This window comes from Aspergillus pseudodeflectus, assembly GCF_044049435.1.
Source record: "Aspergillus pseudodeflectus strain CBS 756.74 chromosome Unknown BJX68scaffold_18, whole genome shotgun sequence".
Classification (NCBI taxonomy): Eukaryota; Fungi; Ascomycota; class Eurotiomycetes; order Eurotiales; family Aspergillaceae; genus Aspergillus; species Aspergillus pseudodeflectus.
This window is the reverse complement of record NW_027263794.1, coordinates 336,212-349,124: the sequence shown is the minus strand read 5'-3', so window position 1 is coordinate 349,124 and position 12,913 is coordinate 336,212. Positions and strand designations below refer to the sequence as shown.

General features: G+C 52.4%; 5 protein-coding genes across 5 annotated transcripts; 4 read left to right on the top strand and 1 right to left on the bottom strand.

Annotated features, from left to right (window-relative positions):
• Nucleotides 1-1,271: 1,271 nt before the first annotated feature.
• Nucleotides 1,272-3,072, top strand: BJX68DRAFT_275329 (uncharacterized protein; the record flags this gene model as incomplete). Its single annotated transcript, XM_071047828.1, has 1 exon — nt 1,272-3,072. The coding sequence occupies exon 1, from the start codon at nt 1,276-1,278 to the stop codon at nt 3,070-3,072; it is 1,797 nt and encodes a 598-aa protein (XP_070899786.1). The 5' UTR covers nt 1,272-1,275.
• A 410-nt stretch (nt 3,073-3,482) lies between these two features.
• On the top strand, nt 3,483-4,887 carry BJX68DRAFT_236203 (DUF453 domain protein). The gene has a single exon (XM_071039969.1). It carries the CDS (start codon nt 3,524-3,526, stop codon nt 4,682-4,684), a length of 1,161 nt encoding a protein of 386 aa, XP_070899785.1. The 5' UTR covers nt 3,483-3,523; the 3' UTR covers nt 4,685-4,887.
• Nucleotides 4,888-6,966: 2,079 nt separating this feature from the next.
• BJX68DRAFT_266251 (uncharacterized protein) lies at nt 6,967-7,594 on the top strand (the record flags this gene model as incomplete). The annotated part of the gene is made up of 3 exons (XM_071045451.1): nt 6,967-7,219; nt 7,277-7,437; nt 7,511-7,594. The coding sequence occupies 3 exons, from the start codon at nt 6,967-6,969 to the stop codon at nt 7,592-7,594; spliced, it is 498 nt and encodes a 165-aa protein (XP_070899784.1).
• A 575-nt stretch (nt 7,595-8,169) lies between these two features.
• BJX68DRAFT_266250 (uncharacterized protein) lies at nt 8,170-8,568 on the bottom strand (the record flags this gene model as incomplete). Its single annotated transcript, XM_071045450.1, has 1 exon — nt 8,170-8,568. The coding sequence occupies one exon, from the start codon at nt 8,566-8,568 to the stop codon at nt 8,170-8,172; it is 399 nt and encodes a 132-aa protein (XP_070899783.1).
• Nucleotides 8,569-10,909: 2,341 nt separating this feature from the next.
• On the top strand, nt 10,910-12,902 carry BJX68DRAFT_266248 (putative MFS transporter; the record flags this gene model as incomplete). The annotated part of the gene is made up of 7 exons (XM_071045449.1): nt 10,910-10,930; nt 10,988-10,998; nt 11,049-11,190; nt 11,250-11,440; nt 11,489-11,642; nt 11,694-12,518; nt 12,588-12,902. 7 exons carry the CDS (start codon nt 10,910-10,912, stop codon nt 12,900-12,902), a joined length of 1,659 nt encoding a protein of 552 aa, XP_070899782.1.
• Nucleotides 12,903-12,913: the final 11 nt, after the last annotated feature.

The window sequence follows — 12,913 nt, the reverse complement described above, 5'->3', positions numbered from 1 at the left end:
TGCTGTCTCGTAAATGTATGCTCCAAGGTGTTTCGTATAATTAGGCCGTCCTGGTCGAGTTGCAGCATTGGTAGTTCAGCGAGGTCTATGCTGCTCGAGTCCCTCGGGCCTGTGTTGCAGATCTGATTCTTTGCCCGTAGACTCATCGTCTAACAAGCAACCTTTAATCAGACAAAAGGATCCATCTTTCTGTAGGTACGGCGCGTCTTTGTTACGGAGACTTTTCGTTTCAAATAGGTACATAACAATGGGTGCCTTGCAAGGAAAGCTATAGAGAATTCTTACAGAGTTATTGCTCTCTTCGAGGGCTTCAAAGACAAACAATAGGGAATGCTCTTAGAAACCAAGAAACCAACAATGCGCCGTCAATAAGGCGCAACAAAGGCCTTTGGCCCCAAGGACACAATGATGGGACGAGAGGTATAAATACTCGATTCTGGAACCCAAGTACACATGGCCACTCTAACCCTTCCTTTTCACTTATACCAATACCCATACCCAGTCCTATACCCACTCACCCCACCATTATCATATCACAGCTGAGATATACCACCCAATCCCAAGCAGCACAGAATCCCCCATCGATGCCCACAAACTCCACCCCCCCACAAAAACTACCCGCACCCCTCAACCCTATACACTCAGAAAATGGCAACAAACTCACTAACATCAGGGCAGATTGTCGTCTGCCACAAGTGTGGCCGCGCATACCTGTCAAACGAGTACGTGTACTGCCCCGCGTGCGCGAGCGGGCCCCAGGCCGGAACCGACAAGTGGGATCACGAGTTTGCCATGATCTGGCTGTCGCACTTTGCGCCGCGGAAGCCCGAGGTTGAGGAGTTGAAGTATAAATTTGATAACATGACGCTGAGGCATGTTAGCGAGGCGGAGTATCATGGACGCATCGCCAAGGCGCTCTTGGATTTTCTGGGAAGGTAGTTGGGAGGTCCAACGGGTTAGGTGGTAGTTTAGTAGTTAGGTGTAGTATATTAGGTACTATATCGGTGTTGTTTTAGTGTTCCAATCGAAATACTTATCTATAATCCTTGTTCAGCAATCAGCATTCCTGTAGGGTTTATTTGCTCTCGATGCTGTGTATTATGGAGCCCTATCAGGCCTCCCATGCCACCTCGGTGAGCTGCCTCTGTCTACCTACTGCCTCAGCTTGGCATTACCCAAAAGCGAGAATGATCAGCGTTCTCGAGTCAGTCCTGATATAAACAACATCTGCCCCCAAAAATGACGTCGTAAGATTCTTCCTCCTTCAACATCGCCATGTTAGGCACATCTGCACGCGTCTCTATTGCAGGGATACCGCCAAAGGACGACACGATTAAGGGATCCCAACACCCACTAGTATTTCTGACCGACCTAGATGAAGATCAAAAGAACCAGTTAATCCAGCGCCTGCAAGATAGCGCAGGAAAGACTGGCCAGTCCCTCACTCTCCATGCCTGGCACCCATCGCCCGAGACTCTCCAGTCCACCGCAAAACCCGGTCCTCGTCTGGACAGCCAAGCAAATATCTATGCTGCCGCAATCCTCGCCGCCCGCGCAGGCTATACTGGCCTTCTCGTCGCAGACGAGCTCACCAAGCGCCAGCTTACGGGTTCTCTACGAGTAGGCGAGTACCCGACAATCTCCGTCGTGATGGTCTCAATCAGGCCGGTACCAGCATCAGAGTCAGAGTCAGTGTCAGAACCAAGAACTGCGGGAGACCAAGTCTCGATCCTCGCCAAACGCACCGCCGGCCCGACCTGGCCGAGGGGCGAAAATGAGCACGAGATTGTCTACCAGGACTTTCTGGGGGAGATGGGGAGTTTTGAACTCGTGCCGCTTCATAGAAAGGAGAGTCCGTTTGCCGATTGCGGGTTGGCCCTGCATGATCCTGATCAGAGGCCTTTTTTTCCGGATTCCACCGCGGTTATGGGGTGGGAGAAGGATTCAGCGGCTCATGATTTGGCTATTGAGCTTCCGGGAAGTGTGAAGCATCTAGAGAATGATCACCTGAACGTCTTTCTCCTCTTCCGTGCTACGCCTGAGGAACAGCAAAGGACGGAATCGGCTCTTCAGGAGGCGTTCGAAACTGCACAGAGAACCCTCCACAAAGATAATCAGGAGAACAAGAGCCAGGAGTCGACAAAACAAATCCAAGTCCATGCAATCCCATGGGAACACCACCACAACACGGGAACCCGCCGCCAACTCCTCGACCTTTGGAGCGCATACCAGGCCCTCGTCCCGCTCGACGATATCGTCCGAGATATCTTCCTCCTCGACGCACCGATCCACGACCCAGCGACTGTAAAACTAAAAGTCGTCAGCTCGACCATCTACGGCGGCACCTACATCGCCCACCTGACACCATCCCAGATCCTCCCCCTCTGGAACACCAGCTGGGCAGGAAACTGGTCCCGTCCAGAGCACGAGACGCCCGATACGGAACTCCTCTACGCACCAGACGACCCCTTCTATATATCAACACCGCCCTGGCAGCCGACAACGTGTTCAGTAAACTGGGTGTCGGCATTCTATCTCACGAATAAACTGACCGCAGAGCAAGACAGGGCTATCTGCGCCGAACTCTTCAAATTCAACCGTGGCTTTGACTGGGAAGGGTCCGGACCCAAAACCGCCTGCTTCGTCCCCTGGACACCACCGACCAACGATCCCACGCACGATGGGACCATCGAAGATATGTGGGACGTCTTCTGGGAACTATACACATACAAGCGCGGCCGCTCCGTCCCCTACGGAACAAGCACACCGACATTCTTCATTGACCAACAATCAGCCATTGACAAGACCGTTATTGCCGTGTACGCGGACTACATTTTTCGGTACAAAGACGAGGAACTTGCGAGGGAGGTGCTTAGGGATGTGGAGCTGCCGAAGGTGAAAGGGATAGTCTATAATCGGGTTCCGGCGTCGCAGGCGCATAGTCTGTTTATGAATGTGGGCGTTGCGAATATGGGGTTTGATGAGTTTGGGGACAGGAAGAAGCTGGGGTTTTTCCCGAGGCCGGGGTGGCCGGGGCATGGGGTTTTGATTGATGCGGATGAGGGGATGTAGGCTTTGTCGTGTTCATTTATGAAGTTTGAGTGTCTTGTAGGCAAATCCGGACTTCATAGGGCCATTGGGGCAGCGTTAGAGGAAAACATCTGCTGCTAGGTGGCTCAATGTACTGAGCGAAAAAAAAAAAAAAGTATCGATAATATCGCTTCGGGCAATGCTTTGATAGTGCACTTGTGTTGTATAGAGATGTGTATTTTGGCCGGTCAGACAGGCTTGCAGATTTTCACTATCACCAACCCCAACAAGCGGCCGAAATCATAACTTTACCTACCTAATCCAAGGCACGGCCCCAGATTCCGTGCAGCACATTCCCCACCCCCTGTTGTGCCGGTCTCGGCGGCGGAGAGATCCGCTTTTCGGAAGCATCCGATCGCCTCGGCTCAGCCGCCATCAAAATGCAACGACAACAACTCGCCAGCCCAAGAAACAAGGGGCAATCCATCGCACAATGTTCACCCGCACAATACGGTCTAAGCTGGGCTTGCAGTCCCTGCGCTACGCATCATCCCGCGCAAGCCAAAACTCCCTGCCGGCAGCCTACTACCGCGGCGGAACCTCGCGCGCCGTCTTCTTCAACCAGGCCGACCTCCCACGGAACCGAACAGAATGGGCGCCCATCTTCCGCGGGGTAATCGGTAGCCCGGACCCCTACGGCCGGCAACTCGACGGCCTAGGCGGCGGAATCTCCAGCCTGTCCAAAGTCTGCGTCGTTGGCGCGGCGACACATCCAGCCGCAGACGTCGACTATACATTTGCCGCACTGGGGGTGAAGAACGACGAGGTGGATTTCTCAAGTAATTGCGGGAATATGGTTAGTGCCGTTGGGCCGTATGCCGTTGACGCCGGGCTTTTCGATGTGCATGGTGAGGCAGAGTCTGCGGTTGTCCGGATCCATAATACGAATACCGGCAAGATCATCCATGCGACGTTTCCGCTTGCCGAGGGCGAGGCGGCGGCGCGCGGAGAGCTGGCTATTGATGGCGTGGCCGGGACGGCTGCGCCCATCAAGCTCGATTTTATTGACCCTGCTGGGTCAAGGACGGACAAGATGTTGCCGACGGGGGTAGTGAGGGATGTGTTTGATGGGGTTGAGGCGACTTGTGTGGATGTTGCGAACCCGTGTGTGTTTATCCGTGCGGAGGATCTTGGTGTGGAGGGGACATTGTCGCCTGATGAGATTACGGCTGCGCCGGGGTTACTCGATAGGTTGGATTCCATTCGCAGGCAGGCAGGCGTGGCGATGGGGCTTGCGGGGACTCTGGAGGAGGTTCCGGGGAGTGTGCCAAAGATTGGGATGGTCTCGTCGCCGAAGAAAACGAGTGATGGACGGGGGGTGGATCTTGTTGTTCGTGCGCTCTCGGTTGGACAGCCGCACAAGGCTGTTCCGATTACAGTGGCTTTGGCGCTCGCGACTGCTGCTCGCTTGCCTGGGAGTACGGTGGCTGAGGTTACCAGTTCAGATCCTGTGGATCCTGCTGGGATCACAATAGGCCATGCGAGTGGGAATATCCTTGTCGGGGCTACCTTTGGAGCTGATGGCGGACTGGAGTTTGCGACGGTTTTTCGCACGGCAAGACGGTTGTTTGAGGGGAGGATATTCTGGAAATAGGACTCTCAATATTGTACACTACGCGTTCACCTCGACATGATCTCGTTGTCCGCTCAGCCAATTTACTGTTAGGGGTGTCCAGCTCAATCTGCTAAGGCAACGGGTCGTAGCTGTCTGCTTTGGTAGCAAGTTCGCTGCTTAACTGACTACCATTACCTGACCGCAGCATATTAATATGCTCTCTGGGAAATCAATATATGTGCTATTTTCTAAACAAGCTCTTTGATAAATAAAAACAGGAGAACCGTCATCAAAACGCCTCTTCGCGTTGCTGACTGACTTCAGCAACGAGTCTTCACTGAGAACGCCTGCAAGTCATCGGATACGTTCCTTGCTTCTAAACAAGATGTTTACTTTGGTCCTTGCTGCCAATATCTGCCGATTCCCGGAGCCATCCTGTAGGTATCGGATCCGTCCGTCGCATCGGCAGTCATCCGAGCCCCACTCGAGACACAATATACTTCGCAGTTGATTCGGGGAGTTGTTTCACTTACTGCATACGTAACCCTGGTGATTTGCGCCATCATGGGCCTTATTTGATGGAGCAAAGTTCAGATGTTTTATATTGTGGGTTGGAAATACCTTATAAGCCCAAGACTATGCTAGAGGCTCTTGGATCAAATGTGCGATGGTTATGCAATTAGGAGGGCGACATAATCCTTGTCGATTTCTTCTATATCTCCTATGACATCAGTAACTCACCAAACAAGACGATCATACCAAGGTAAACCTAGCTATACAACACCTCATCCGGCAGCCACCTCCTCGCAGCATTGATAACCTTGTTGCAATTCTCCTCGCCGTCATCCGCTGCCACATCTCTTCAGTACCATCGACCTTCCCCCTCAACTCCTGGACAAGGCCTTTGGCAAGCTTCTCAATCAGCTTATAGTGCTGCGCCGTGAGTGTGGTAGGGTAATGCCCCAAGTCTTCCTGGAGATACTTTTCCTCCTTCTCGTACTCGCTGACCAACTGCTTGCCACCGAGCTCTTTGGCGATCCTGACAAGCGCCGCCATCTCACGGTGCAGAGCGGCTTCAGGCGCCTCTGGCTTGGTGACGGGCGCCGGGCCGCGTTGTTTGCAAGAGGTTTTCATCGACATGTTGTATGCCTCGTAAGAATTCTCTCTTGTTGGACGGCTACAATGCACGCCGCGCCCCAGACGTTACTAGGAACAACATGTTGGGTGCTGAATGTGACCATCTAACGGTGCGATACAATCGACTGAGCGCCCGGACTAGTTGGAGTCTCGAAGCAACCAACCATAGGGTTGCAAGTTCGGTAGAGGCGGTATAGATGTGACTGGTAGACGCCACATATTCTTTGGAGACGGGTGGTCTTCAGTGCTAAGACAAGAAGCCACAATTCAGCATGAGGCTGAGAAATTACAAGCCGCAGATCTCTTCATTGTGACGAAGAACGATGCATCTGATCTAGTAAGGCTCCCTGGACTGCTGCACACCGGTTCAGCCTTTTCTGTTCAATTTTATCAACCTTCACCCCCACAAAACCGATGTAGGGAATCGTGGGGAACCCAGGTAGCTAGCTATAATTGACAACCACGAGGCACGGAAAGCGAGCCGGCGGAAATGCACGTCCCATGTGAATCTAGGCTTCGGTAACATTCTGAGGGGCTGGCTGCAACTGCTCTACCCCTGTGCTAAGACCGCATCGACATATATGGCTGCCCCAGGAATTACAACGGGCCAATGGGAAAGTCAGGTACCGACGCCACGCAGGGCCTAGATAGATCTATTTGGTGGGGTTGATCTTTCCATTCCGTCTGGGAAGTAAGGGCTATGTGGCGTTGATTTCGGCGCCGGCCAGACCCTCCAGACACGTGGTGGACGCCCATCGGAAATTTCCTGCCAGGCTTAATAATTTGACGCAGACTGTCTGAGATGGTTGGAAATACCAACTTGAGGTTGAAGAGCTTTGGAATCATGTATCTTCTTCCTGGAAGATGAGGATTTGCTATGTGCTATGGTAAGGCTGGCAAGTCTTTACAGCGAGGAAATGGAAGAGGTTGGCAGGAGAGCTGATGGGATACTGAGGACAAATACTATTTATACTGCTTCATCGTCTGCCCATCATCAACTTCATCATCAGCATCATCAGCTTCATCATCATCTCCAGTTCCATCTCCAGCTCCATCTTCCAAAGACATCTTCCAGCTCCATCTTCCAAAGACATCTTCCAGCTCCATCTTCCAAAGACACCTTCAGATCCCAATCTACTACCTCTACGATTCTATCAATCTCCACACTCTCACCACCAATCAAAATGAAGTTCATCATCCCCACCATCCTCTCCATCTCCATGGTCGCCATGGCCCTCCCCAAGGACATCGAGATCCGCCAGGCTTTCCAGGACCAGTGTTCCGGCCTCCAGCTCTCGTGCTGCTCGGGAATCTCACAGGCAAACCCCACCGAGGTGACCCCGACAGCTGACCAAGTCGGCCTGGTCAACGCTGTGGTCCAGGTCGTTGGCGCCGTGACCCCCACAAACCTCCTCTCCGGCTGCGCGCCTCTTATTGGTTCGTACCTCCCGACTCTCTGACACTTTTGGAGTTATAGACACTAACTCGCCCTAGGGAGCTCTACCGTGACGTGCCAGAATTATGTTGCGTGCTGTGTTCCTGATGATGAGACAGTTGACCTGGTTGACCCGGTTGACCCGGTTGGCCCGGTTGGCCCGGTTGGCCCGGTTGTCCCGGTTGTCCCAGTTGGCCCTGTTGGCCCGGTTGTCCCACTGGTAATTATCCCATTTCACCCCCTTCTTTTCTTATACATCTCTTCCACTCGGAACATTCTAACAATTATCTTAGACCGCCGACAGGCAATGCAGAGTCCTGAAGGATATCCGAGTGTCCAGAAAGCCCGGTCTCCTCGGCCTTGGCCTGGGTCTGTGAGGAGGGAGGATGCTGGACCGGTCTCTTTTTACAAGCTTTTGCGAATCTGACGAATGATGGTTGATTGTTTTGTTTTGATTTGATTTGATTATTGAGTGATTTTGGATTGTCTCTCGATATTTAGTCTACTCATCCAGCGTTGGTTTGTCGTCCCTATGTCTTGAAGTTTATAGCAGCTCTCATACTTTGGTATTTTCCATTAGTTTAGCTTAGGCAAATGATTTTTCACCAATACTCTCTCACGCTGAATTATAGTAGAGTGGCTCTTCGCCGTGTCTGGAAACCGGAAAGCTGGTTCAAGGACGCCCCTATCCTTGCCAGAGCACCAATAGATACTCGTGACAGGCTGGTGGCACAGTCACCGCGCGTCACATAAAGATCAAGTGACTTCCCTGGGGTTATTGGATTACTCCTCCAGCTAACCGCCCCTAAAAGATGTTCGTCGACCAGTTTCCAGCCTCCGCAAAAGCTCACGGCACCAAGTGACGTGAATGTCAAGAAATCTACGATGTTATCCCTATCAAAAGCACAAATCCAGGACCCAATACTCTCGAAGCCCACAGAAATCTCCTATCCTAGTTATCCCTAACAAACCTCCCCGTAAGATTAAAAACAAACTCCAGCTTATCAGCGTCCAATTGCGAATCCAGCACATGCTTCCTCAACCAATCGCAGAGATCAGCCATCATATCCGCACGGAGACGTTCAGCCTCGTCCAATCGACCCGCGTCGCAGGCCTCGGCCATGAGCCGAATCTGGGCGTTGGCGCGGGCGATCAGTTCGCCGGTGCCCTCTTGGTTCTCAATGAGGTCGAGGATGTCGTCGTGTTGCTGCGCCTTTAGCCACGTTTCGACTTTTTCGAGCGAGGCGAGGCGTTTTGCGTCTTGGTGCGCTTGGTATTGGGCCTCCCGTGAGCGTTTTGCGGGCTGGGAGGGGGGTTCTTGCTGAGGTCTGTTTGGTTGGTTGGATGGCATTGTGAGATAACGATTTGTATAAGAAATAGTTTGATGGTTTTTGGCTTGCGAGTGAATCGTAGCTATGGGAGGGCAGAAATGTTATGGACGATATCGGATTGATCTTTCCAAACCAGACTGCCCTGGGAAGATCGGCCATTTTATAGACGTTCGTTTTTTCTTTGTGGAGGAAACAAAGACACAATGTCTTTGAGCACTGCTCTATAAAGGCTTTTTTTCCCTTATTGAGCTGAATCTGGACAAGAGCTTAGTGTACTTGCACCCCGCTTTCCATGAAAGTACAGATAAAGCCAAGTCCTTTAAACAGAACCCTTCGAAGGGCCGGGACCTGATACAGCCCTCCCATGACTCGAGAGAGGCTGATGGAGTGCAATGCTTCGGGTGATACCAGGGCTTTGGATATACTCTGACGTTTCATGCGATTTCTTCAAGTCAAGAACACCTCTCCACATAACATGTCTCCAAGTGTAGCATAGCTTATTTATGGACCGGTATCTTGGTCCTATAGGTATTGAAATCACTGGTCCTATCCCCATATCGCCATATATCAATGCAGGTCCTACAAAATACTAGCGGTCAACCACCGCTGTTAGGGCATATTTCATTCAAAAAAATACATTCTAGACGTGCTACAAGCTAATGATAACAACGCATTTAGCAACTCCCTCTACTTCGTCGTCTTCGTCTTCGTCTTCGTCTTCGTCATCCCCTCCTTCGGCCACCTCTTTGTAACTTCCAGAACCCTCTCCAACTCCTCTAGATCGCCCGCATTATTCCTCGCGTGCTCTCTCATAAGCTCCGCAAGAGTAGATATCAGCACGCCGAATTTCTTCTTCACCTCGGGGTCATCGTCCTTGAGGTCCTTGGCCAAACTCTCCAGCGTCTCGTCAACGCCTGCAAGCATCTCCTCGGGAGGAACAGCTCGAGCTCGTCGAGGATCGCCTCGGCGTCTTTGTACTTTGCCGTCTTGTCGCGGAGCTTGCGCCATTTCTTGCTGAGGCGGCGGATTACGCGGTCGGGGCTAGGAACCATTGTTGTTGCTAGAGTGTTGGATGAAGTTGAATGAAGTTGGAAGAGGGGAGATCTGTTGGGGATGGTTAGGTTGGTGATGGTGATGGCCAGGGAGAGAGTGGGATTAGTAGCCATATTTATAAGGTTGTGCTGAGGTCCAGATGAAGGAGATGGAAGGTCATTATACAATGCCCTTGACAAAGGGTGCATCTTCTGGTGAATGGACGGTAGACAAAGGCCTTGTTGTGGGCGTAGAGGGGGATTGGACCACATGAGCTCTTTGCATTCAATAATGAACCATTGTTGAAGGCACTGAAAGGAAGTAGCTCTACAGGTACTGCTAGAAGCATGAGTAAATAGAAGAGCTGATGTCGAACACGAACAGACAGGAGTATGCGTTGGACTCGTGTCGCAATAGGCCAGTCCACCTTGATCTAGGGATATTTGTGATCGGGCATACAGAGGTTATGATTTCCGCAATGTTTTCTGCCAAAGGCTACATTAGAACTACGCCATTGGCATTGATCAGGAACTATTAATGTCCCACAGATAATTCATCCAAAACAGCCGGGCATGCGATGTTTGCAGCCGGGTTCAGGAATACAGTTTCTGGACACATTAGGTAAGCGTTGACATAAAGCTACATGCAAAGGATGGTATAGCCAGCGAATCACGTTTCTCTCAGCTATCGAGACCTTCCTCGTTTATGAGACCCAAACACGTGCGAGACACGGAATATGTCCTTCCATCGACTACCGAAGTGCGGAATGTGTCCACGCTTTCGGGGAAAGATAAGCATACCCAAGAGGTTGTCAGTACCAGGATTGGTCAGAACTCCTTTTGACAAGCCGCTACTGTAGTGACATAATCGACACAGCAAAAGCTAAGCCCAAGGAGGGGCACACCCCGATCCTGGACGGAAAGGAGATGGCTTCGTGTGGGCTAGACCTTGCATTTGCGCCCAAAACATGCGAGGCCCGCGGCATATACGACGAGCTCCCAACTACCGGTGGCGTCATGACGGCCTGGGCCCGTGGAAACGCGCATGGGAAGGTTGACAGGCAAAATCTGGGGAGGTGGAATCTGGGGAAATTGTCCGCCAGTCAGACGTCAGCGATGGCCCTGGTTCCCCCGCACGCTATGCCAGAAGCACTGCAGGGGTTCGCTTAATCTTGCTTGGTCGAGACGGGGATATTCCACCTTGCGGAGAATCCCCTGGTCAGGTATATAACGCGTTTAGGGGCTCGTCGGGGGAAAATGGAGCTGGGATGTAAGTCAAGCTTTGCGTCTGGACTCTGCAGCATCCAGCAATTTGGCAGATTCGCCCATCATGGAATTGAAGCATGATACGGTAAGTGCATCTCGTTATTTCTAGGATGAGATGACACAACTAACATTGCCTCGGCAGACTCGCGACGAGTAAGTTTCCGCTCAACGCGACATCCAGTATCTTGCAACTAATTCCACAGGTTGGAGCGCGAGCTCCATACAGAAATCTACCCCGGCACGGAGATCATGACAGATGTCGGCACCCACCACTTTGTCAAGTCGTCCTCCCATCCCGATCGCGTCCTCGTTCCTCAGCCATCCAATGATCCGCATGATCCCCTCGTATGTGCCTGCCTGTCCTTTCCACCTCCGGCGACCCAACTAACTAGAGTCGACGATAGAACTGGAGCAGAATGCGCAAGCTCGTCGTCATGTCCATCGCCACCGCAGTCAGCTTCAGCCAGGGCCTCGGACCCCTCGCTCTCGCCCCGATGTTCCCGCAACTGATGGAATCGTTTGATGCGGATCTTGCCGCGGTCGTCAAGTTCACCGGTGTCTGCATCCTGGTCTTGGGGTTCAGTAACTTCTTCTGGTAAATTCGCCCTTTCTTGCATCTGAAGGAAATCGCTAATCAGCTTAGGATCCCCATCCAAACGACATTCGGTCGTCGCCCTGTCCTCATCTTCTCGACGCTCATCTGCGTCGTCAGCAACATCTGGCGCGCGACCGCAAAGTCGTATGGGAGCTATATGGGAGCGTGTGTGCTGAACGGGTTCGGGGCTGGACCGGCTGAGGTATGTGACATCCCCCGCAGAGGCGAAGACGCTGTTAACCAGGCTTGGTAGACATCTCAACCAGAGATCATCGCCGACGTCCTCTTCCTGCACGAGCGAGGCGCGTACAACACCCTCTACTTCACCGCGTACTTTGGCTCTCTCATGGTTGGGCCCATCATTGCCGGCCCGATGGCCGAGCACGTTGGCTGGCGGCACTTCTTCTGGTTCAACACGGCCCTCTTGGCTGTCGTACTTATCCTCGTCATCTTCTTCTTCCCCGAGACCAAGTGGACTCGCCTTCCAGCGACCGAAGCGAGATCCGTCGAAACTACTAGTACCCCAGACACCAAGGCGTCCGCAGAAAAGCCCACCGAAACCTTCGAGGAGAACGCCTCCCCCAGCGACCCCGAGACCCAAAGCACCAACCAACCCTCAAGCTCCGTCGTCGGCAGCGGCACGCCTTCAAAGTCCCATTTCGCCCTATACCACCTCCCCAAGGAATCTTCCACCCTGCGCACCCTCGCGGTGGCATTCTACATCCCCTGGAAACTGCACCTCTTCCCGATAATCCAGCTCGCAGCCTTTGTCGTCTCCTGGTCCGCCAGCGTCTTCCTGACACTAAACCTCACGCAAAGTCAAGCGTTCGCGGCGCCACCGTATAATTTCTCGAGCCAGACGATCGGATTCTTCAATTTCGCGATTCTGGTTGGGGCTCTGATTGGGTTGTTCACGAACGGGCCGTTAAGCGATTGGATTTCGATGCGGGCGACGCTGAAGAATCGGGGGGTTAGAGAGCCCGAGATGAGGTTGCCCTCTATGATTCCGTATCTGGTTGTTTGTATTGTGGGGAATTTTGTGGTGGCGTTTGGGTATGAGTATAAGTGGGATTGGAAGGTATGTTCTTCACCACCTAACTCTCCTATCCGTGGTCTAGTCACCGTATTGACTGACACCTTCAACCAGATAATCGTCCTAATCGGCTACACCTGCGCCGGAATCCAAGTCGCGGCGCTCCCCGCAATCGTCAGCACATACGCGGTAGACAGCTACAAGCCCGTCGCGGGCTCGATCTTCGTAACGATCACGGTGAACAAGAACCTGTGGGGGTACGGGTTCAGCGAGTTCATCACAAAGTGGATTGAGGCGGACGGATTCGTCAAGCCGATTATGCTGAATACGGGGCTTACGGTGTTGTGGTGTCTTTGTGCGGTGCCGTTTTATGTTTGGGGGAAGAGGGTGCGCAGGTGGACGGCCAAGTCGTCGGTTCATGATATGTAGGTAGATTTGTA